This window comes from Vulpes lagopus, chromosome 16 (assembly GCF_018345385.1).
Source record: "Vulpes lagopus strain Blue_001 chromosome 16, ASM1834538v1, whole genome shotgun sequence".
NCBI classification, from domain to species: Eukaryota; Metazoa; Chordata; class Mammalia; order Carnivora; family Canidae; genus Vulpes; species Vulpes lagopus.
The window spans coordinates 10,365,961-10,389,244 of NC_054839.1; the positions used below are offsets into that span (position 1 = coordinate 10,365,961).

Here is a 23,284-nt window from a genome sequence, read left to right on the forward strand (position 1 = left end):
TAATTTGCAGCATTCTTGCAGCAATAACAATGAAGTCCTAAGACATAATATTAGAGAAAATTCACTACTGCTTTTGAAAAGGACATAATTTAATTGCAGTGATATGGGAATGGCCTGATGATAAGATCAATAAAAACAGTAAGAGTAGCTGCTGATGAGAGATTACAATAAGCCAGGGATTTTCCTGAATCTTTACCCTCACAATAACAGTATGAGATGAGGAAACAGTTACGAGAAAGCTTATTAACTGCCCAATATCATGTGGTTCATAATGGGCAGAGTCAGTTTTGAACCTACATCAGTTCTTCCCCTTCAATACCATTCTGCTTCTCACAGCTTCACACGTAGAAAAAGCATTTAATTATTGCAGATTAATACCACATACACTCATTGGAAATTGCAGAAAGGAAATTTAAATATTCTTGGGCATCTGTCATCTGGTGGCATTGTGCTAAATGGAATAAGTTGACACAAGGGTGATTGATGGCATAGTTTTGTGTCTGACAAAACACAATCTTAAACATTCCATTTAATCTTTCTCAGGCTCAGCTCTTTGTCTTCAAAAAGGCAAAACAATCCACCCAGTAGGTTTACTGTGAGAATTTAACAAAGAGGCATAGAGCAAATTCTAAATAAATAGTAACTGTGTTATCATTACCTTATTTCAATTCCATAATAACACTATGAGATACATTATTACAATTAAACAGATGTTTCTTAAAGTGTATCCCATATAACATTGCCCTTTTAGAAAGGAATTATTTAAAAAAAAAAAGAAAAGAAAAGAAAGGAATTATTTTCCAAACCATCATTACTTCCTCCAAATAACCCCGTAAACATCCTTCAGTTATTCTTCTAACTCATGCTTGGTTCTCTCGCTAGTTTGACTAGTATTCTTCCATGTCAAGGGCATCAGAAACTGTCATGTTTTTTGGCTTGACTATTATGGTTTTGACATGGTTTTTGATATTTATTTGGGGTACATTTCAAGATGTGCACAAATATTCTTTTATTTTATATTAATAGGCTATGTGCCAATAGTTGGGAATTTAACAAACACCAAATCTACTTCACAGAATGTTAATGCCTATATTACAATATCATGCAGGTATCATAGGCATTGGACACTCATTAAATAATTTGTGAAAGTGAGAGTTCTTGAAATTCTCAGAAAGTAAAGCTTTCAAGGTAACCTGAAGGTACTAGGACATCTCTCTGTAGGGGTCAACTGTCCGAAATGAAAATCTTTCCATCCCTTTCCTGAAACAGAGGACACTGGACTCAGCACCTGCTGCTTTCTGATGCTCCAATCTTCCAGCTACCAATGCCCTGCCTTCTGCTAGTCATCTTTCTGGAGATGTTTATTAAATGCTTGTTGAATTCAACTTCACTAAAGCTCAGAGAAGTCAAGCGAATTACACAAGGCCATACAATAAGTAACAACAGTGGAGAAAGAATAGTTTGTTTTGCTTTTTAATTCCAATTCCCAGGCATTTTCCAGAGCAGTTCCCTTTGCATTTCCATCCTATCCAAACCTGCTCACTTAGCTTTCCCAAAGGAAAGATTACTAACTTCAATAGAGACTACATTATTAACAGACCAATGCATTGCCACTCCTAAGTCTTAAAATCCTACATCTAGCATATTAGCAGGGATGAAATAAAGAAATAGAATTTCAAGAATCCTTGGCATACTGATAAGTGACATACTCACCTTCAAGGAGTAAAGTACACCCTCATGACAATCCAGTCAAAAATGTCCATATTTCTATAGACACTTGTCTTCCCTCACTGTGCATTTCTGCTAATATAGTGTGTAGTGTGTGTGTATACATATATACATAACATGTATATTTTTATATATTATATCAAAAAATGCATGTCATTTGAATGTCTGGATTTCATATTATGAGTAATTGTAAAAGAGCAAAAGATAATCTTAAATATGATGTATTCCTTTTTAAAAAAGATTTATTTATTTATTTGAGAGGGAGTGAACATAGGGTAGAGGACAGCAGAGGGAAAAGGAGAGAGAATCTTAAGCCACTCAATTACTAGCAGACTCCCCACCAAGCACAGACCCCAATATGGTGCTCAATCCCAAAACACCAAGTTCATGACCAAAGCTAAAATCAATGGTTGAACACTCAACAGACTGAGCTACCTAGGCACCCCAAAAAAGTGATTTATTCTTAATAGCCAAAATAAAACTAGTTAATGTCCATGAAAGTAACAAATATTCAACTCTCCTATCTACATTTTCTTTTGCTCTTACAGACCAGGAAAATCAAAGATTATAGAAAAGTTTCTTCCCTTGCTGACTCTGGGGAACCCTTATTTTGATAAGGGTTGGTGCTAAACACAATCATTCTAAGAATATCACTTACAGCTGAGAGAAATACTCTTTGTTGCTATGACATTTGGTCCCAATGCTTTCTGCTACACAGACTTCTTTTGATACTAACTGAATAAGGTGTTCTTCTGCCCCGTATTGGAGCTTGTCAGTGTCTTATCTCTGGCACAAGGTAGAAATGAGAATGAAAACAGCTCTTCTAAGAAAAAAATCAACATAAGATATATTTTTAAATATAAAAATGAGGTCCTTCAAATTGTTATTTCAGGACTCCAAGTTCATGAAAATATTTTCCTTAAATATGTGATTTCAGGACAACTTTAACATGCTTGAGGAGAAGCCTCCTACTGATTTAGGGGGCAAATATTTTTCAGGGTTCCCTAATATGATAGCTAGAGAAGAATAATTTTGACTACCCCTTAAAACTTATATGAGAATTGAATAAATTCACATATACAAAACTATTTTCCAGCAAAGCATACTCAAATAGAAATAGATATTTTCCCATTATTCTTGTGTATTACTAACACAGCATTAATTTTAAAGCTCAAATCCATCCAAGCAGGCAATTGAAGTCTATCCAGGACACAGCTAGAATCAAATATTTTCCCTCTTAAAACAAATGAATTATTTCATGTCAAGATGATTCTTAGAGCTTATATAACTAATGATGTTGACCAAGAAAAAAAAGTCTGTAACTCGCCTTTTTTTATTTTGGAGAGAAAAAGGCATAAGTGGCCAAGTCATTTTGTTTAGAAAAATAACCAGTTTTATCTAACTATTTTGCACAGCAGAAAATGATAGCTTTGAAAGAACAATAATGGCCAATAAGGAAATACATTTACCATGTTTTGATTGTCTGATTTTGGCTCCTTACTCTCTCCCATTGACTAAATCATGATTTACAGTTAAGGCCTTCCCATAAAAGAAGTTTCTAATAAGCAATATCAAAATTCATTGACCTCTTTTTTTAAAAAAGAGGGGTTTTGGTCTGCCTTTCCCCCAGGAAGTATCCGGATAAAATAGTAAGACAGAAAACTAGAGTGGGTAATGATTCACTTGGAATAATTTGATGCTTGAACTAGTGACTATATCCAATTAGGATGATAGGGCTCTTGGCAGAGAAACTTGTCTTACGGCATGAGTTAGGAGCGAGGTGACACAAGGTCAAGCCAGTGAGCATCCTTATAAAGGTCTTATTTTTCTTTTCCCTTTATAAAGCCATCATTCTTCTACCCAGCCTTAAGTAAGATGATTTAGAGTAGACAGAAGAATGAGTTCTATTACAAAATATAGTTTCTTATTTGCCAGGAAATGTGATCCTCGAAAAGACAAAGCACTCTTTTCCAAAGAAAATGAGATTTGCAACCTCCTTGCAGCTTTCTATCTTTATCAATTTAAGAGTTAATGGAAAATAGGTTGAGAATTTACCTGTGCGGGGGGGCCTAAAAACACCCTGGTAAATCCCCTTGGCATTCTTAGTCCTTGCTGTACCCTATTTCTCCTCTTTCTTAGATGTGACTCTTGACCTTGAATTCCACACCATGCTTGGAATCTAAATTTCCCTAAGGACAAAGGCTTCAGATCTCCCAGTTCCACCTGATTCGAAGTCTCCCTGTGCCAATATCAGCAATGCATGAAGACACTTTTATTAACAGTCCTGTTGGCTGATGACTCCCTCACGCATGTACGGGGACCCAGCTCACTCTAGTGGAAATGTCTTTGTGTACATTCAAGAATGAGGGGGGCTGCAGAACTGTGTGCACATATGTGTACAAACATGTGTGCACAGTTTTAAATTGGAGTTTGAAAATACTGCTTAAAGTCCTCCTACATCAAAAAATAAAACTGGAAGCAATCAGAATGTTCACTTAGGCAAACTGTTTAATAAAGCAATATATCTGTACTCTAAGACATCATACACATATTAAAATTCTTAATCATCTATAATCATCTATAGTAAACTAAAATGAGAGCTGTGATATTTTCTTAAGGGGAAAAAAAGGCAAGAGAGGGAGAGAAACAGACCTCAGAGAGTGTGTGTTCACATGTTTATTACACATTATAACCATGGGAAAATAGGCAAGTGCACCCTACATTTAATATTAACTCCAGAGGTTATGCTGAAAATCATACTAAAGAGGAGTCCCAGTGCACACACATTTGACTCACCTGAATTCTTTTACACGTGCTTACGCAGTGAAGGTTAATACTTGGTGATAAAGGAAGGTAGCACAGTAATTTAAATAATGTAAAGCTTCTGTCATTCCATTCAGTGAGTGGAAACCCCAAGTAGGGGCGAAGAAGAAGTGAAAGAGATGGGGGCTTCCATGGGCTGATGTTCTTGCTGTGTGTCTCCTGGCAAGCATCCCACCCACTGAGGAGCCCCAAGAACAATCCAGCTACTACTCCTCTCAAATCCAACCAAAAGCTAAAAATGGAGTAAACACAGAACCAGCCAAGGAGTAAACATTCATTTCCTAGTGTTTACTAGGCTAGACTGAGAGAGGGTGTCATGGACTGGAAACAAACAGCTTTCCTTGGAGATTTGTCAGGGTAAGTTTAAACTTCATATGTTTGATTTTGTGCTGATGTAGACTCTCATCTCTGTGTAAAATGCAACCCCACTGTACTGATTTTTATCCATGCGTTTACATATTGTGTGTCTGTAGCAGACACGCGTGATGTTTTGATGAATGTTAAGTACAGATAAATAAATGGAAAATGTAAAAAAATATTTAAATATATAAACAATGTTTGTGTTCTCTCTGGTAATCTAATTCGGTTTACCAGATTTTGAAAAATTACATCGTCTCATAGAAGATAGCTAGGCAAAAAAAAGCAGTATATGTTGAATATATTAACTGGTACAGGGAATATGCGTCCATCACTGGTCACCCAATTACTAGCAAAGACATATTTCCTTTTGCCTTAGCATAATCCCCTTAGAGATTCTAGGATTAATAATGGTAATAACAACTCTCATTTAGAGTGACAATTATGTCAGCTATTTTATTAGATGCCTCATGTGTATTTTCTCACTTAAATTCTGCAATAACTCCGCCCCAGAGTGTTAATTGTATCCCACTTTAGTGATGAGCAAACTGAGTCTTACAGAATTTACCAAAACTGCTGGAGTCCACATACCAGGTAAAACAGTGTGGAACCCAGCCCTACCGGTGTCACAAGCTCAAGCTCTCAACCCCTATACAAATGCTACCCTTGCCCTGTTTTAATAAACTTGAACTTTTTGAATAAAACTGTTGTTTCAGAAAAGGTGATATTATAGCTGCCAGAAAACCCCAAAATGACAAGAGCTTAAGCAAAAGTTTATTATTTTTATGTGTAAAAGCAATCCAGAGGCAGGCAGTCCAAGACTGGTGTGGCAGTTCCATGGTGTCTCCAGAAGGCCAGATTCCTATCTTGTGAGTGAGTCATCCTCATAGATGGCCACCACGTTCATCTCTTGATCCCAAGGGGCAGTTAGAAGTAGGTACATTCTAGGCAGTAAAAAGGGTAGACGGGCAAAACACATACCTCCCTGAAAGTCAGCTCCCTTTGAATTCATCTACAACACCTCTGCTTACATCTCTGTAACCAGAATTTCATCACATTTCCATACTTAGCTCTATGAAGGAGGAGTGGTTTCAAAAACCAGGTGTTTTAAGAACCAGAATGATTACTATTCAATATTAAGTTGTTTATAGATCTGTGATTAAACTACCCCATCTCCTCTGTTTCCAGAACATTCAGTAACATTTATTGAATACTCAAAAACTCTGCAAAGGTGAGTTGTTTTGATTTTGTTTTGTAATGTACTGCTTTTCTTACTTTTGTAAGTTGAAGGAGTGGGCTCTGGGATCAACCCACTTGAGATTAATGCTTTAGAGGAGATAAAGGAACAGTCAGGAAATACAGACATCTCAGTGGAGGTAAGAATCAGAAGCAGTTACGCAGAGTGTAAACTCTGCAAATGTGCAGAAATCTTAGGGTTTCCAGTAAAGAAAGTGACTAAAACCTCCAGATTAAAAGACTAGCCACACACCACTTAGGGCATAACTCTAGAACCATAAATCAGAGTGAAGATTGCAGGGACAAGAACACAAAAGTCAAGTTCCTAAGACAAAGACAGAAACTAGGGTCAGAATCTTAGATATCCAGTGAGCTGGAACATGACCCATTGAGAATCAGGCTTGAGATGGCCATGGCTGAAAGCTCGCCCAGCCATGACACTGTGGAGCAGACAGTTCAAAAAATTCACAGTCAAAGGAGGAAAAGCAAACATAGGCTTAAACCCAGAGGAGGATATAATATGGAAAGAAAATCAATTCTTGGGACACCTGGGTGGCTCAGTCAGTTAAGCATCTGCCTTCAGCTTAGGTCATAGTCTCAGGGTCCTGGGATCCAGCCCTGTGTCGGATTCCCTGCTCAGTAGGGAGCCTGCTCTCATTCGCCCCTACTGCTTGTGCTCTCTCTATCTCTCTCAAATAAATAAATAAAATATTTTTAAAAAAAAGAACATAATTTTGGAGGAGTTAATATCTTAAGACCAAGTATCACACTAGGATAAAAGAGAAGCATCTGACATAAGTAAGCCCATAACTCCAATGACTTAGTAATCACTCATGAGTTTTTGCATAATTATTATCCTCATTGATAAAATTATTACTTACCCCTGTCTCATAAATAAGGAGACAGAAGAGACAAATGTTTGAGTAACTTGCCCAGAGCTCCACGATTGGCAAGTAATAACATCAAGCATTGAATGTAGGACACTGCTGGGCTCTAAGTCACTCTTCATAACTTGGACCAGAAGCCTGGTGTTCCTTATCAGCAGTGGTGTAGGAAAGACTAGGGGCAGGGAAATTAGATCATGAAGATGAGCTCTGAAAGGAAAGAAAAGACTCACTACTTGCATCCTAGATGAAGGGTAAGAACAGCCAGGTAATAATGGGGTTGAAACCACTCTCTCTTGCCATTCATACACATTCCTAGCATAGCATTACACATGTACTTAGCAAGTACACATACACAGCATTCCTCTTGTACTTCACAGAAGGATGGGAGGAAGAATAGGAAGGATAAGAAGACTAACAGCCTCCAGAGATGTCCACATCCTTGCTCCTGAAACCTGTAAATGACGTGCCAAAAGGAACCCTGCCAGTGTGATTAAGATTATAGATCTTGAAATGGGAAGATTATTCTGGATTATCTGATAGGATCCAATCTAATCACATGACTCCTTCAAAGGTCAGATTTCACAACCTATGTCTGGGGCCCAGAGACCTGAGCAGATTTTTGGGGTTATGATACTAAGAGACAAGGGATGTCAGTTTTAGTATCACATCTCAAAATATATGAAAGACTTCTGAGAACCCTATGAAGGAGGTTTTTACTTTGCCAATTTAAGATTTGTAACATAAATAAATTTGCTCCCATATGTTCCCTTCTCTCTCTGGGAAAATTCTACTGGAAATAACCACTGAACTTCTCATATTGACACTATTTGATCTAAAAACCCTAATGTTATAAATATGCTCCTCTAGATTATCAAAGTATGGGGATGGGCAGCCCGGGTGGCTCAGTGGTTTAGCGCCACCTTCAGTCAGGGGTGTGATCCTGGAGACCTGGGATTGGGTCCCACATCAGGCTCCCTGCATGGAGCTTGCTTCTCCCTCTGCCTGTGTCTCTGCCTGTGTCTCTGCCTCTCTCTGTGTGTCTCTCATGAAAAAATAAATAAAATCTTAAAAAAAAAAAGTATGGGGATGACCCAGTCCAAAGACAAGGTATCTCAGTTTCTCCACAGTAGAACTGCAGAGGACCAGATCCATATAAAGCAGTACAGTTGAGAGAAAGTGAAGATGAAAATCTTTCATTCTGAGGGCACCTGAGTGGCTCAGTGGTTGAGTATCTGCCTTCAGCTCAGGTTGCAATCCCGGGGTCCTGGGACACAGTTCTGGATCAGGCTCTCCTCAGGGAGCCTGCTTCTCTCTTTGCCTATGTCTCTGCTTTTCTCTCTGTGTCTCTCATGAATAAGTAAATAAATATTTTTTTAAAAGAAAATCTGGGGGATCCCTGGGTGGCGCAGCGGTTTGGCGCCTGCCTTTGGCCCAGGGCGCGATCCTGGAGACCCGGGATCGAATCCCATGTCGGGCTCCCTGTGCATGGGGCCTGCTTCTCCCTCTGCCTATGTCTCTGCCTCTCTCTCTCTCTCTGTGTGTGACTATCATAAATAAAAAAAAAAAATTTCCAGGTAGAGGGGTCTTTAAAAAAAAAAAAAGAAAATCTATAATTGTTGTGTCACTTGAGGTAAGACAGGATGCATTTATCCAAAATGGATCAACCTACAAGTACAGAATTCACAAAGAAAAGAGGCCTGCATGCAGGTGAGCTAGTGGTGGGGAACCCCTGAGTGTATTCTCCAAAATTATGGACACTTTAAGACCATGATGAAAACACATGTGGAAACTGGAGTCTGTCTGTTCAACACAATCATTGATTGGATATGGGATGTTAAAAAACAGACAATGCTCTTATGTGCCCGGTGTCCCGCGCAGGGGCGCAGAGGGAATATAAAGAAGAAGCAAGGATGTAGCAGTATCCCAGTACCCAGGGTAGCTGGACAGAGTTAAAAGAGTGGGCAAGTGAAATAGAATATGGTTTGAAGGAAGGAAGAGAGGGTGAAAAATGGAAAATAACTAAGGCAAAACCAAAGAGCGATTCCACAAAATAGGCTAGGAGGGAATTACCCAACTATCTAAGAAAAATGCAACTGTGAGGAAAAGCAAATCAGTCCTAAGATAGACTATAAAGAACAAGAAAATCCAGTTCTTTTTAAAAAAATAAAAAGATTTTATTTATTTATTCATGAGAAACAGAGAGAGAGAGAGAGAGAGAGAGAGAAGCAGGCTCCATGCAGGGAGCCTGATGTGAGACTCAATCCCGGGATTCCAGGATCACACCCTGGGTAGGGCACTCAACCGCTGAGCCACCCAGGCATCCCCAGTAAGCCCAGTTCTCATGAAGAATCACATACAATTCTCCTACCATTTATTTAGCAGTATAAGAGTCAGAAATATCTGCAAGAAAAAAATTAATATTGATATATAAGGGATATTTCCATGTATTTTAATTATTTTTATATTATGTGTGTTTGTGTACATAAATTAATGTTTATAAGAATGTTTTATACATAGTCTGAATAAATGTATAAATGCATAATTATATGGATACTAAATATATTTATACATAAACATAAAAATTATTCTGAATAATACAATGCAGGATGCAAGGTTCTTTATATCCATAAAGATGGTCCAAAAAAAACGAATCTAAGTTTCAAAGAAATCATGACTGGCTCAAGGTTAAGGATTCAAACAACTGAACCCAAGTTGACAGTTCAGACCTGATCCGTCTAGATCCACTGCCAGTCGAGTCCGGACTCATTCTGCTAGCCATAATTCTTCATTTTACAGCAATTTCAGATTAAAAATAAGCATTTTTTCTTTAGTAAAGGTTTTTAGCCATTGATTAGGAGTTACCTGGTTCTTTCTCCTGACTCTTATTCCATCAGTTCCATCATACACCCAGGCACTGATTTAACATCTTATTCATACGTGTACTAAAGCATGTTGGTTGTACCTTCAACAATGTTTAAAATTCATCATAGTTCTATCTTATTCTCTATCTCCTGGACTACCATTTAAATAGCATTTAAACTGAGCTCCTCCCCATCAGGTGTCTACTTCAACCTGCCATGCTGTCCAGCACCCTACCCTGGTACTTTTCATGACTCAGAGTACTAACCATGGCTCTCACATTCAAATCTCACCATGGCCCCTACAAGCATAAACTTCCCATTCAGGTTCAGAGCTCTCAACAGTATGTCCAACTGTAACTCAAAATACCTTCTACTACTTTCCCCACAGCCCTAAGATCCAGCCAAGCCAAACCTAGAATACTTCGCTTCCCACATGCCTTTCTGCCTCTAAACTACTGCTTAGATTTTTTCTTCCCTCAGAATTCCAACAGTCCCCCATTTGGACCAAAAGCCTCCCAATGCATAAAGATGTATGGCAAAAGCTACCTCTTTCTCAAGAATTTTAACCACAATATTTAATCTCTGCCTCAATGAAACTCTCATAGTCTTAGATCATCCATACTGTTTTGTCTAGCCAACTCAAACTATAAACGAATCTTACATTGATATCATACAATGAAAAGTTGTAGAAATTATATTCTGCATTGTATTACATGCATTTGGTATTTTCATCTCCCTACTCAATGGGAAATTCTCATTTCCTCATCTTTATGTCCCCTTCAACAGCACAGGGTCTAGTAAATATACAGTACCTCATAAATATTTGTTCAATTCAATTCAATTAGCTCTTCCTGGTTACTAAAACTAAAACTCTTCTAAGTGATATATTTCAAAAGTGATTAGAAAAGATTTTAAAAAGACAACATTTAATTTAAGTGTAAGCATATCTGTTCAGGGGGTGGATTCAGGGACCTCTTGAAATATTAGCTTAAAGTTTGTTTTATGTAACCACTTTTCTCGAAGAAATATTCCACCCAAATTAGTTGACTTCTCATTTGACACCCCCCCCCCCCACACACACACACACAGGAATAGTCTCTGGGCCAGACCTTTACTTTACAGAAGTTCAAGGAAGAAGATTCGTGTGCCATGAACAAGTGGACACTGGATTATACATTAGTTATACATTAATATATATGTAATCACTTTCAAACAGCCTCAGACTAAAATAAGTATCTTTCTTATGATTCACAGTGTAAGAATCCCAATGGACTTAACTTTAAAAGGGCATGGTGTATCTAATACAGCTGCTCTAAGGCTGGGCCAAAACAGTTATCCTTGCTCGACCTTTTGAGCTTTGGATCAATAGCAGGCCCAGGCTACATTAAGAAAACTAAATTGCTCTCACTGCATCAAATGTCCAACAAATACAAAGCCAGGCTATCTATTTATTCATCCACACATACTAGCTCACCTTTGTGCATCACTATAATATTATATGCATATACACATATTTATATGTATTGAGCACTTTGTGAAACACTAAATGTTTTACATGTGTTAAAAAAAAACATACCAATCCTGTAAGATAGGTATTTTGTTATTCTTATTTTACAGATGAAGAAATCAAAACTCAGAAAGTTTAATTGCCCAAGTTAACACAGCTGTTAAGCGGTGGGGCTGGGATTTGACTCCTTGAAATTTCCCCCCTAGAGTCCAGAGTATTAACCACTCTCTGATACACTATCAGAGCAGGATTCTGTTTTCTTCAAAAAGGTGGGGAGGCTTCTGAGAACTACTCTATTTCTAGAAAGCACCATAGAGGTAAAGGCCCAGGTGCACATAAAAACATCAAAGACAACTCGCTATGTTTCTATCTTAGCTACAATATACAAACTTTTTGAAGAGAAACTGAGAAGCTACATTCAAAATGTACAAGCAGGCAAGCTGGCAAGGTAGCCAGACAACAGTGCTATGTATAAAGGTGTCACTGGCCTGACAAAGGCCATCAGAGCATTTGCAGGGGCAGATCCTGCACCAGGCCCAGTAGTTCAGGCCCCGATTGGCATCACTCACAAAGATGAGAATGGGAAATGCACACAGTTATTTCATTCAGCCTTGGAGTAAAAAGCAGCATTTTGCCTTCTACAGGATTGTATCCATATGCAAACAAAACCATGCATGACTTAGTGCTGCATTTGTATCAAGAGGAAAGAATGCAGTGACTAACATGTTAGGAGTAAACAGCAAATCACTTTCCAATGGAGATAAACAAGGCCACCATAGGCCATTGCATTCCCTCTGCATAGCTTTTACAGAAAGGAACCAGATAAACTTCTTCAACAGGCAAGTTTTATCTGATGGCACCCAGATAACAACTGGTTTCACCAGTTGAAGACTGTGTCATACTTCTTACTTTTTCCAGTGAAAGAACAATTCAAAAATGTCCTGAAAAAAATGTGTTCAGAACTCATGATATTGAAGAGACCTTGCCAGAGGCAGTACAAGCCAGAGAAGCCAGGTAACAGTCAAGTCTGGAATGAAATATTAGACAATACTTAGCTTTCATTCCAAAGGGCTGCCCTTAATAATACTGCACCTCGTCATGAGACTGACAACTTTAAAATAACAAGCTGTGGCATTCAGGGTGAGCTACAGTCTTTACAGGGTAAACGAACCACAGAGAAGCACCTGTGCCCCTCCAAATTACTGACACGGCTACTTTTCCAAGGCCAAGCAGTGTGCATATTAAGTACTCTCACTATGCATTTTCGGGCCCAGGTGCCAAGAAAAAACCATTTTGCTACAAACCTGTTCTTCATCTCTGTTAGTGTTGGACTCTTACTCTTAACTACATTGTGGGTAAAGGAAGATGTGATTATTTTTCCCCCTACAAATCTGCCAAACCCTGGTTGGAATGCATTGTGTTGTCCTTTTTACTAAGGGAGGGCCTGCACCATTCACAGAGACCTAACAGAAATTCTGGCCTTAAGTAAATGGTATGTTCTGGTGAAACTGGTTTAGAAGAAGGGTGTTCTCTCCCAAGAAATATCTTGACCTATTCCAGTATCACAACCTGAATCACTCCTTAAAAATGTCCAAGAGAAATGAATTTCTTTTTACTCCACCCTCACAAAAATACCAAGTTTCACTGCAGCTGAAAACTTCAGGGCAGCTGCAACAATGCAAAAGCAATCGCTTGGCTTATGTTGTCCTTGTCACAGTTTCCGGACACGCGCTCCTACCTGTGAACTCTAGAATAAGGAGGGAAATCAGAATTCAAAGACACGACCTGGGCCCCTTTTTAGGACATTTAGGAAAATGATATTCTCCTGCGTTTCCGAAGAAGAAGGAGAAGGAGAAGAAAGAAGAAGAAGAAGAAGAAGAAGAAGAAGAAGAAGAAGAAGAAGGAGAAGAAGAAGGAGAAGAAGGAGAAGAAGAAGAAGAAGAAGAAGAAGAAGAAGAAGAAGAAGAAGAAGAAGAAGAAGAAGAAGAAGAAGAAGAAGAAGAAGAAGAAGAAGAAGAAGAAGAAGAAGAAGAAGAAGAAGAAGAAGAAGAAGAAGAAGAAGAAGAAGAAGAAAGAAAAAGAAATACAGGCTTACGTTCTGCAAAAAAAAAAAAAAAAAAAAAAAATTCTTGAAATTCGTGACTGGGGCAGAAGAGCCCACCGGATCGAGTCCGTTTGGGGGGAAGCCGGGAGGTTCCGTCCACAATTAGGAGAGTCAGAATTCAAGTGAGTGCAACGTACCAGCGTGGCTTCCGCTCCCCGCGTGGGCCTGGGGCGGAGGCAAGTGTTGCCACAGGTGATTGCAGAGCCCGGGAGCCCGGGCGGGAGGCGGGGCGGGGTGGGGGCGGGGTGGGGGCGGGGCGGGGCGGGGCGGCCCCAGGCGGCCCCGGGGAGCGGCGGGAAGCCCCGGCGGGATGCGCCCGCGTGCGCCCGCTGCCCCTTACCTGCGCAGGTGCTCCCGTCGTAGGTCTCGCACACCCACTCGTGGCACTCACACAGGGGCCCGAAGTACACGCCGGGCTCGCTCACGTGACAGATGCAGACTCCGCAGTCGCACCGGCCGCGGCCGTGGCACAGAGCGCCCCCTGGGGGCTGCCCGGGCGCCCGGCAGCGGCGCTCAGACTCGGCGCGGGACAGCCTGCACGGGGCACCAGTCCCACTCCTGCGGGGCGACAGACCACAGCAGGGCCACGGTCAAGAGCCGACTCTACGGCATTTGCTCGGGGTCCCCGCCTGCACCCGGTGCCCACCCTACGGCGACATGCAACTGCCTAGTCGGAAGGGAGCGTGCGGTTCCACATCCCTCTGCCACCGCGCCCCCCCGCCCGGCCCCCGCTGGCCACCGCAAGGGAAATGACCCTGACTCAGACCAAAGTGTCGGAGGGGTGACCCGCACGCCCAGGCGGAGGACCGCCTCCCAGGTGTACAGAGGCGATCCGGCCCAGCCTCTCGGTGGCTTGCCGCTGACTCTTGCACATTTAGATTAAATGCGAATAGATGCAAAGTATGACATTTGGCTGACTTTTCGGTGCTCTTTAAAGAGTCCCATTGCTATCTGATGGCCAGGGGCAGCCGTTTTAAGAAAAAGAAGAAGAAGAGAAAAAAAAAGAAAAAGAAAAAAAGAAGAGATGAATATGGAGGACCATAGCCTAGGGCATATTATTTTTAAAAGTTGCATCAAGCAGTGCTTATAAACTATATTTTTAAGAAGTTTAGCTATGATTATGTGTCTCAAAGTCTCTTTCAAAATGCAACCCATTAATGTAGTACAGACCCTGTGAAATGATTCTGTTAGGCTACGAGCACACACACAGGTACACAGAGCATTACCTTAGCCTCAGGGCAGAAGTTCCTCTTGGGGTGGATTAAAATACGGGGAAATGGCATATTTTTATTTATTCACTGTCTTTTTCCGGAGGAAAAGTAAAAGGACAGACACGAAGCAACACACAGTGCAGATATAAGGAAAGGAACAGGAACAGGTTGAAAACAGTTTATCCCGTGTCCAGCTTCCTAACTGCTCTTGGCTTAGGGCAGCCATCCTGCAAACTTGAGCCCTGCCGCGCAAAGCAGGGCAGATCCTTCTCAAAAATAACAAACCAAACTTACCTCAGGGATGGTGAGAAGCTCTGAGGAACAGCTGACAGCCCCACAATGAGAACAGAGGACACCAGCAGCAAGAAGTTCCTGAAGCCTGCGGGACGCATGCTGAGCTCCTGGGGCCCTGCAGTCGAGCTGAGCTGCGCTCCTGTTGGGTGGGGCTCCCGGTGGGGGGCTCCGGGGGGGTGGCAGGGAGCGGTGCCACCAGCAGGCCGCCTGCAGACCGACCCACGGACACCAGAGCGGGCAGGTCCGGCCTCTCTCCGGAGCCGGGAGTGCCTTGAGGAGCTGCCTGCGAGGATTTGGGCAGAGGCACTGCTTTGGGCGGGGTGCTGGTACCAAACCCCTCAAGTGCAGAGTCTAGGCAGGGAAGTAATTAGAAACAGTTGTACAAGCAGATGGTTTATTTTGACATTAAAAAAAAAATGTCCTGTTCACAGATTTGGGAAAATCGTTTCTTTCTGCAATGCAAGCCCCAGAAATATTTGACAAGGGAATATTTGGGATAGTTGATATCAAAGAGACAGATAAAGTAATCCCCTAGATACGAAGGGGCCGGGGCGGAGGGTGACGTCAGCGAGGACACTTGGGTGGGGAATTACTTTCACCAGAGGCTTTTCAGGAAGGTGCACAATTTGGGGTATGAGTTGTGTGGGGCCAACGCAATCGACAAGTACAACTTTTTCTTGAACTTTTTGTTTTAAATGATGAATCATTCATTTCTTAAGCCTTTGAAAAGTATGTCATGCTTCTGGTTGTTTGGGCCAGTAGTATATCACACCACATTTTCCTCTTGTCTTGGATGGTTCAAATGTAGGAGTCCCAGATTCACCCCATTCTCCCTCCTGTGAACAAAATATGGAGAACAAAATAAAACATCTGATTATAGTGTTGACTACACTGAAAAATCATCGGTGTCATTGATTAAGCACCTACTATGTGCCAGTCACCTAGTATATTTTATCTCTAATATTAACAATAACTACACATTCATTTACTAATTTGGCAAACACGGGTTTCGCATCTGTCAGGTCCCAGGCTGTGTGCCAAGATAAGAGAGGACACAACTAGAGAATTAAAGAGGCATGATTCCTGCTCTTGGAATCCACTGGGCTAGTGGACATCAATCAAAAACACAAATATAAGGGCCGCCTCTGTGGCTTAGTGGTTGAGCATCTGCCTTTGGCTCAGGTCGTGATCCCAGGGTCCTGGGATTGAGTTCCGCATCAGCCTCGCCATGGAGAGCCTGCTCCTCCCTCTGCCTATGTCTCTGCCTCTCTGTGTATCTCTCATGAATAAATAAAATCTTTAACACACACACACACACACACAAAAGGACAAAGTGCCAAGAAAGAGGAATACAGTTACTTCCAGAGTAGCTGGAGGTACCTGATCCAGTCAAGGTGATGACGTTTGAGCTACGAATGAGGGATGAAGACAAGTAGTCTGGGTGGATCTAGGTAAGGGGTAGAATGACCTCTTGCTCAAAATTTGTGCAAGAACTTAGAGTGGGGTTTCTGCTGAAGTCTGTGGGACCTCAAAGCCCCATACACTAAGTGATCACCTGGAGGGGGAGGGTAGCATGAAAGGATAGAAAACATTTTTTCTTTCCTCTAAGCACCTTAGATGCAATAGTTCCTCACCAGCTAGAACCATCCAGGCTGCAGTTCTGTGGTTTTAACATCTGGATAAGCTGTTACAGGATGTTATTTCTTCCTGCTACTTACACAAACAGACATAAGACTAACCCCAGCTTTTGCCTTGAGAAGCAAGAAGGTAAAAAAAGATCCTCTGTAGAGAGCCCCCTCCTTTTCTCCTGCTTCTTCAATCTCCATTTATTCCAAGGGGGATGTGGGCCACATCCTAGCTGCACAGCTGAGCCCGTACAGTTGACCCTTTGTCAACTCTTAAGCCTTCATGGACATGCTGTTGAGGGAATTGCCATCAGGAAGACAGACTGGAGAAGGGTGTGCACTGGCCAGAAAGTAGTCTAGACAGAATTCTGGAGTCCCAGATACTTGGAGTGTGGTTGAGAGGGAGTGACATAGTCTCTGGGTTGGCTAGTTCCCTGGGTCACATGAACTACTCATCCTGGGGGTGGGGGGAGGGTTTCTGGAAGATAGACAGAAGGAGTCACTAAACCAGCTATTCTCAAAGTATAATCCGTGAACCAGCAGCACCTGCAGCACGTGCAGCACCCGCGAACTTGTTAGAAATGCAAGTTCTTGGGATACCTGGGTGGCTCAGTGGCTGAACATCTGCCTTCAGCTCAGGTCATGATCCCAGGGTCCTGGGATCAAGTCCTGATTCAGGATCCCTGCAAGGAGCCTGCCTTTCCCTCTGCCTATGTCTCTGTCTCTGTGTGTGTGTGTGTGTGTTTCTCATGAATAAATAAAATCTTAAAGAAGAAAGAAAGAAAGAAAGAAAGAAAGAAAGAAAGAAAGAAAAGAAAGAAAGAAATGCAAGTTCTCAGGCCCAACCCCAGACCTACTGAATCACAGGGTGCCTTTAACAATATCCTAAGAAATCCACTTGCACATCATGATTTGAGAAGAAGCCTTGCAAAGCACAGAGCCTGGGGCGGGGGCCACGGATGCCTAGATCTAAGGGTGATACTTACACTCACTCCTAGTTTAACTTCCGGTATTTATCCTTTCCCAGCCACGTGGAACCCTGTGAAGACATAGGAACACACTCTCCTGCCAACATCTAAAAACCTTGGTGACTCAGAGAATATGGGAAGAGTAGAAGGGAAGCATGAATTCCAAAGCCTGACAAGGAATTTGCAGTGAAAACATGGGACTTGTAACAAATGAGTCATATCTTACTTACTTTTTGCGTATTTTCTGAGGGGAAAAAAGGAATCGCTGTGAAATAGGGACCTGATGTCTGAACGTTTCTTCCACGAACTAGAACAATTTTTTTTTACCCTGTGATATTTTCATACAGTGTGGTGTGCAACAAGGAATCTCATCCTTATGAGTGTGCAGCTGTGAAGTAAAGATCGGATGTCCTAGGTAACAGAAAACATTTAAATGTTCAGATCATTATATTACTGTGACTCAGAAATAATACTCCCAATAAGTTGAAATAGTACTATCATGGCTGGCTTGGTGACTCAGTAGAAAGTCGGACACACAGAAACTCTATCAAAATAAAAAGAATAGCTTCAAATTTTCTCCTTTTAGCAAACTTCTATTTTATTTTTTTTCTGCCAAAGTAGTAAATGCCTTAGAAGTGCCTACTTTTCCTCTCTCCCCGTGTGCAGAAACCTCAAGGACGTGCATCCTAATGAGGGTGGATGCAGAGCCCAGTTTCTGCCTGGAAAGCCCTGAGGTTCTCACTGACCTTGCAGACCTCGGGGCAGCGCCAGGGAAAAGGCAGTGGTTTGGATTGGATGTTGGGAAGGAGGACTCCCGGCATCTGGAATCAAGTTCCTAGGGATTGAAAACATCTTAGTTTTGAGTCCTCGGGTCACAAAATCATAGAATCTCAGGGTTCAAGGGATTTTTTTTTAAAGGTTGTATTGGTCCAAAATTAATTTTTTTTTTTTTTACAATGTACAACATACCTGATGAATGATTAGGTAGATTCAGAAGACTACAAAAATTAAAGGGAGCACGTTTCTCTTTGAGAACAGTTCTGACATTCTCACCCCTTGGCTTCAAATCCACTCCTAATGGTCATTTAAAATAACATGCTGGCCACGAGGCTTGCTTAAAATATTTTAAGATATAATGTGTGTATTTCCCAGTCCCACCACCTATCTACATACACCCCCCAATAATTCTACACTTCTCGAGATAAACATTCTCATTTCCATCACCTCTTCTTCAAGAATTACAACTTCAAGCCTTCAAAACCCTGATTTCTTGGGGTTTTTTGCAGTATCTGGTGCGGATGTAAATTGTGACATGCACAAGTGAAACCATAGCGGAGGTGTGGTCTGATGTGTGGGCAACTTTTGTTTCATAAAAGGCCCCCAAACATAGAGGGCAAGTAGAGCCTGAGAAACAGGCAGGCCACTCCAGATTGGTAGGCAGCAGGTGTAATAAGCAGAAGAACTTACTTCAAGGCCTGCCTTGGGCAGCTGCAAGACACACAGATCTCCACACATGCCTGCCAGAAACTTAAGTGTTGATATGGAGGCCTTAGCTGGGTTCAGTCACGTACACCATCCAGATGGTCTCAAAAACACATGGCTCTCTCAAGGCTATGTCCTCAGAAATTATTCCCACTATGGGAAGAGTGAGCAGAACGTACATTCCAAGGACAGGAGAGGGGGTGATAAGCCTCTGATTGCCTGCAGTTAGCTCGTGGGTCTCCCAGCTGCCACGTCTTCACAGAGGCCTCTTCCAATAGGAACATGTTGGTGCTTTCAGCATTTTTCCTTCATATGTTTCTACTAATAAGCTGAAGATTAGCTTCTTGACTGTCTCATTATTCCAATAATGTGCTTGTACAAGTATATTCCCCCCAAATACAAGTTGATATTTACTTTGTTAAGTTTTACCTGGGCTCAGCTCTTTTAACCAGATTTTTTTTTAAAGATTTTATTTATTTATTTATTCATGAGAGACAGACAGAGAGAGAGAGAGAGAGAGAGAGAGAGAGGCAGAGACACAGGCAGAGGGAGAAGCAGGCTCCATGCAGGGAGCCCGATGTGGGACTCTATCCCAGGACTCTGGGATCACGCCATGAGCCAAAGGCAGATGCTCAACTGCTGAGCCACCCAGGTGTCCCACTTTTAATCAGATTTTATCCAAAATCATTATGGATACTGTTTTCATATTTCTCTCATCCTTTTAAAAGTAAACATGATGAGCACACTTCCTCCATCTTCAACCACAGAATTAATAAGGTAGTTGAAAAAAAGTAGCCAGAGGACCGTCAAACATAAGCAAGACCATTCTTCAAGACAATAGCAGTCCCCTAATTATTATATATTGAACAGGCAGTCCATCTTCTTACCAGGCTACAGAGTTGTCTACCATCAGTCCATGTCTTTATTTCGTTCACAAGAATGATATATAAGATCCCATCAATTGTGTTACTAATCTTAGTTTACCCCTGAAAACTTGGGTTTTCACTACCTTTTCTGCCAACACCTGAATCTATGTGAGGCAGGAACATATTAAAAGATGCAAAACATGAATACTAGGTCTACGAGCCAACAATGATGCAGAGGATATAGTGGCTTCTGGATCAGTTGTCAAATGACATTTCTGAGCTCTTGACATCATGTAGATATAACATGAATCCAAATAACACCAGCCTTTTTTCTTATATTCTTAGGTTTATTAATTATATAATTTCTTTGCCTAATTCCTACAGCCATAATTCTGTTATCTTTGATTCCTCTCTACAGTTCCTGTGGATTCCTCCTCTTAGTAATCCAACCTCCCATTTCAACATCTTTACTGTCTTTTTGTTTTTCTCTTAAGCACCAATGCCATAGCTTCCCAGCTGGCCTGGATATATCCAGTCTCATCTTTCCTGTCTACTCTTAGCCAGCTCCCTAGGAGATCCTCCTAAAATACAAATTTTATCACCTCCTTTTCTTATTGAAAAATATTTTTTTTCTTATTGAAGAATGTTTTGATAGCTCTCCATTGGGTATTAGCATAAAACTTAAGAACTCTATAATTTTACACAAAACACTCTATGTTTGGATTCTGACTATCTCTATAGTGAATGCTCAACCCAAATGCCCACTCTAGCGCCCATACACACATCCCCTGGCTGATGGCTATCCACAGCTGATAGCTCACAGCTGCACCTCCCACTGGGAATTGCCCTAGGCTTCAGGAACAGCCTTCACTAAGGCTGATCACTCAGACACAAGACAGTCTCCTAATCCCCACTTGTAACAGTATTGACATCCTTACAGCCCTCATATGGGTATTGTAGAGCTCCGTCATTGTGCTTCATGTCAACAAGGCAGAGACACTCAAAAACTGAAGGCAGCAAGGTATGTGAGATGCTAGGCTGAATGAGAAAAATTTTTAGAAATATGCACATATGTATATATGTATGTATTATTCCCTACCTCCTTTCCTTCCTACAATCCTTCCTCCCTCCTTCCCTCCCTCCTTCCTGTCTAAAACTGCTCTCCTGACCAAGCATCTTTTATTTTCTTGGCGGCTTTTACCAGGGTCTAACATTATGTTTTCCCATTTATTTACCCACTGTGTATAATCTACCACTCTCCATTTATTTTTTAAAATTTTTATTTAAATTCAGTTTGCCAACATATAGTCTAACACCCAGTGCTCATCCTATCAAGTACCCTCCTTAGTGCCAGTCACCCAGTTGCCCCATCTCTAAAAATAGGGCAGCTCTATTTTTAACTTCTTGAGGACCCTCCACACTGTTTTCCAGAGTAGCTGTATCAATTTGCATCCCCACCAACAATGCAAGAGGCTTCCCCTTTCTCCACAACCTCTTCAACATTTGTTGTTTCCTGTCATGTTAATTTTAGCCATTTTCACAGGTGTGAGGTTGTATCTCATTGTAGATTTGATTTGTATTTCCCTGATGGCAAGTACCATTTCCCATTTAAATGCAAACTCCATGAGAACAAGGATCTTTGCTCTCTCATCCTTTGCTATAACTCCTGTACTCTGCAGGGTAGAATCTCAACAAATATTTGCTTAGAGAACGATCGAATGAACAATGAATGATTTACAGAAGTTTGATACAGCTTGATTAAATTCAACAATTTGAACTAAAAGAGAGAATTTTGGGTTTAATGGAAAGAAAGAATCAATACATTGTGAAGAGATGAGTTTAGGCAAGTGAACTATAAATATCAGAAAGAAAATTATATGTCATGAAAATAATCAAGAACAGTAATCTAGAGTCAGATAAAGAACAGCTCCTACTGTATGTATGCAAGCTAATTGTTGAATCAATTAGAGTCAAGTTTGAAGTAAAAAATAACCTCATTTTCACTCAAAACCCACTTGGATAATATTTTTAGTCAAAAGGAGGCTTCCAGGTTTTCAAATGGTAAAAGGTACACCAAAGCTTAAGAAGGCTAAATATTCCCGGGCAGCAATAAAAATAAGTTTAAATTTCCAAGAAAAAGAACTTTTCAGCTGAGCCAGAGCTGTGGAATGAAAAGGTGTTTAGTTAACATCTTTTCCAGACATTAGTGCAGAACCAGAAGGCATTTTTTTTTCCTCCCACGTAGTAAAAACACCTGGAAATATCAGGAGCCCTTGGGATAAGAAATGATCTTACAGCTTCTGAGTATTTTTGCAGTTCTAATTGATGCTAAAGGCAAATTTTAGGAAAAGAAAAAATCTAGAGGTTGTTTTCATTGACTTTAGGGGGAAAGAAATTTCTCACTTCAATATTATTTAATCCCTACGAATAGACTCTCAGTTCTTAAAGTCATGCTCAGCTGTTAATCAATTAATAACAACTGGGGGCATATGATCAGGGGTGGACAAGTCAAGAGAACACTGGACTATTTGTTCAGTAAAGGGTTTCTGATGCTGGTGTTTTCATCAAGAAGCTGTCTGATCTTGGCTGGCTTCCTTACCCTGATGAATTTCAGTTTCCAAAGTGGCATGATTAAGGGAAATGTTGGTTCTCTCCAATTGTAAATTTCTGTGACTATATTTTCTTTATATATTTGTCCAGAACCTTCCAGGAATAAAGAGGAATAGGAATATAGATGTATATACATATATATGTAAGCAAATATATATTATTATATAAATATTATGTTTATATAATATCATATTCTATAAAATATAAATGATATTTAAATAGCACATAATATTTTATATGAATATTTATATATTATATTTATATATATTTGCTTACATATATACATACCTCAGAGATGGAAATAATAGAAACTAGTACCTAGTTTTCTGATAATGGGTTTTTGTATAGAGCTGGTTTATATAGTGAAGTCTCCAGAAGTTAAAAATATTTCATTTATGTGTAGTTTTACTTGAACTCTGTGCCAGGGCCTTTTCCACTTTGTGGGCTGGTTTACAAAGCTGCTCAGTAGCATTAACCTCTTGGTTTCTTCCTCGCTGTAGCAATACTCAGGGGTTTCATGCAGTGTATACCTGAGGGTACCGTCTTTTAAAACTGTTATCCACATTAGTGCTTCCATTATCTTCACTATCATTCCAATGTAAGTAGGACCCATTCTACATCAATCAGGAAAAAATAAACCCATTCTACATCAATCAGGAAAAAATAAACAGACTAAAGGGGCATTACCTACGAGATTACCTAGGTAAAAACAGTGAAAGTGAATA

At 40.7% G+C, this 23,284-nt stretch overlaps 1 protein-coding gene across 1 annotated transcript in view; it reads right to left on the bottom strand.

Annotated features, from left to right (window-relative positions):
• ITGBL1 (integrin subunit beta like 1) overlaps positions 1-15,426 on the bottom strand; it is a 213,760-nt gene extending 198,334 nt beyond the window's left edge. The window contains exons 1-2 of the mRNA XM_041731270.1: positions 15,009-15,426; positions 13,844-14,061 (exon numbers count right to left, since the gene is read on the bottom strand). Of these exons, the coding sequence (XP_041587204.1) occupies positions 13,844-14,061; positions 15,009-15,106 (316 nt within the window). The 5' untranslated portion in view covers positions 15,107-15,426. The remainder of the gene's footprint in view (positions 1-13,843; positions 14,062-15,008) is intronic.
• Between the last annotated feature and the right edge of the window lie 7,858 nt (positions 15,427-23,284).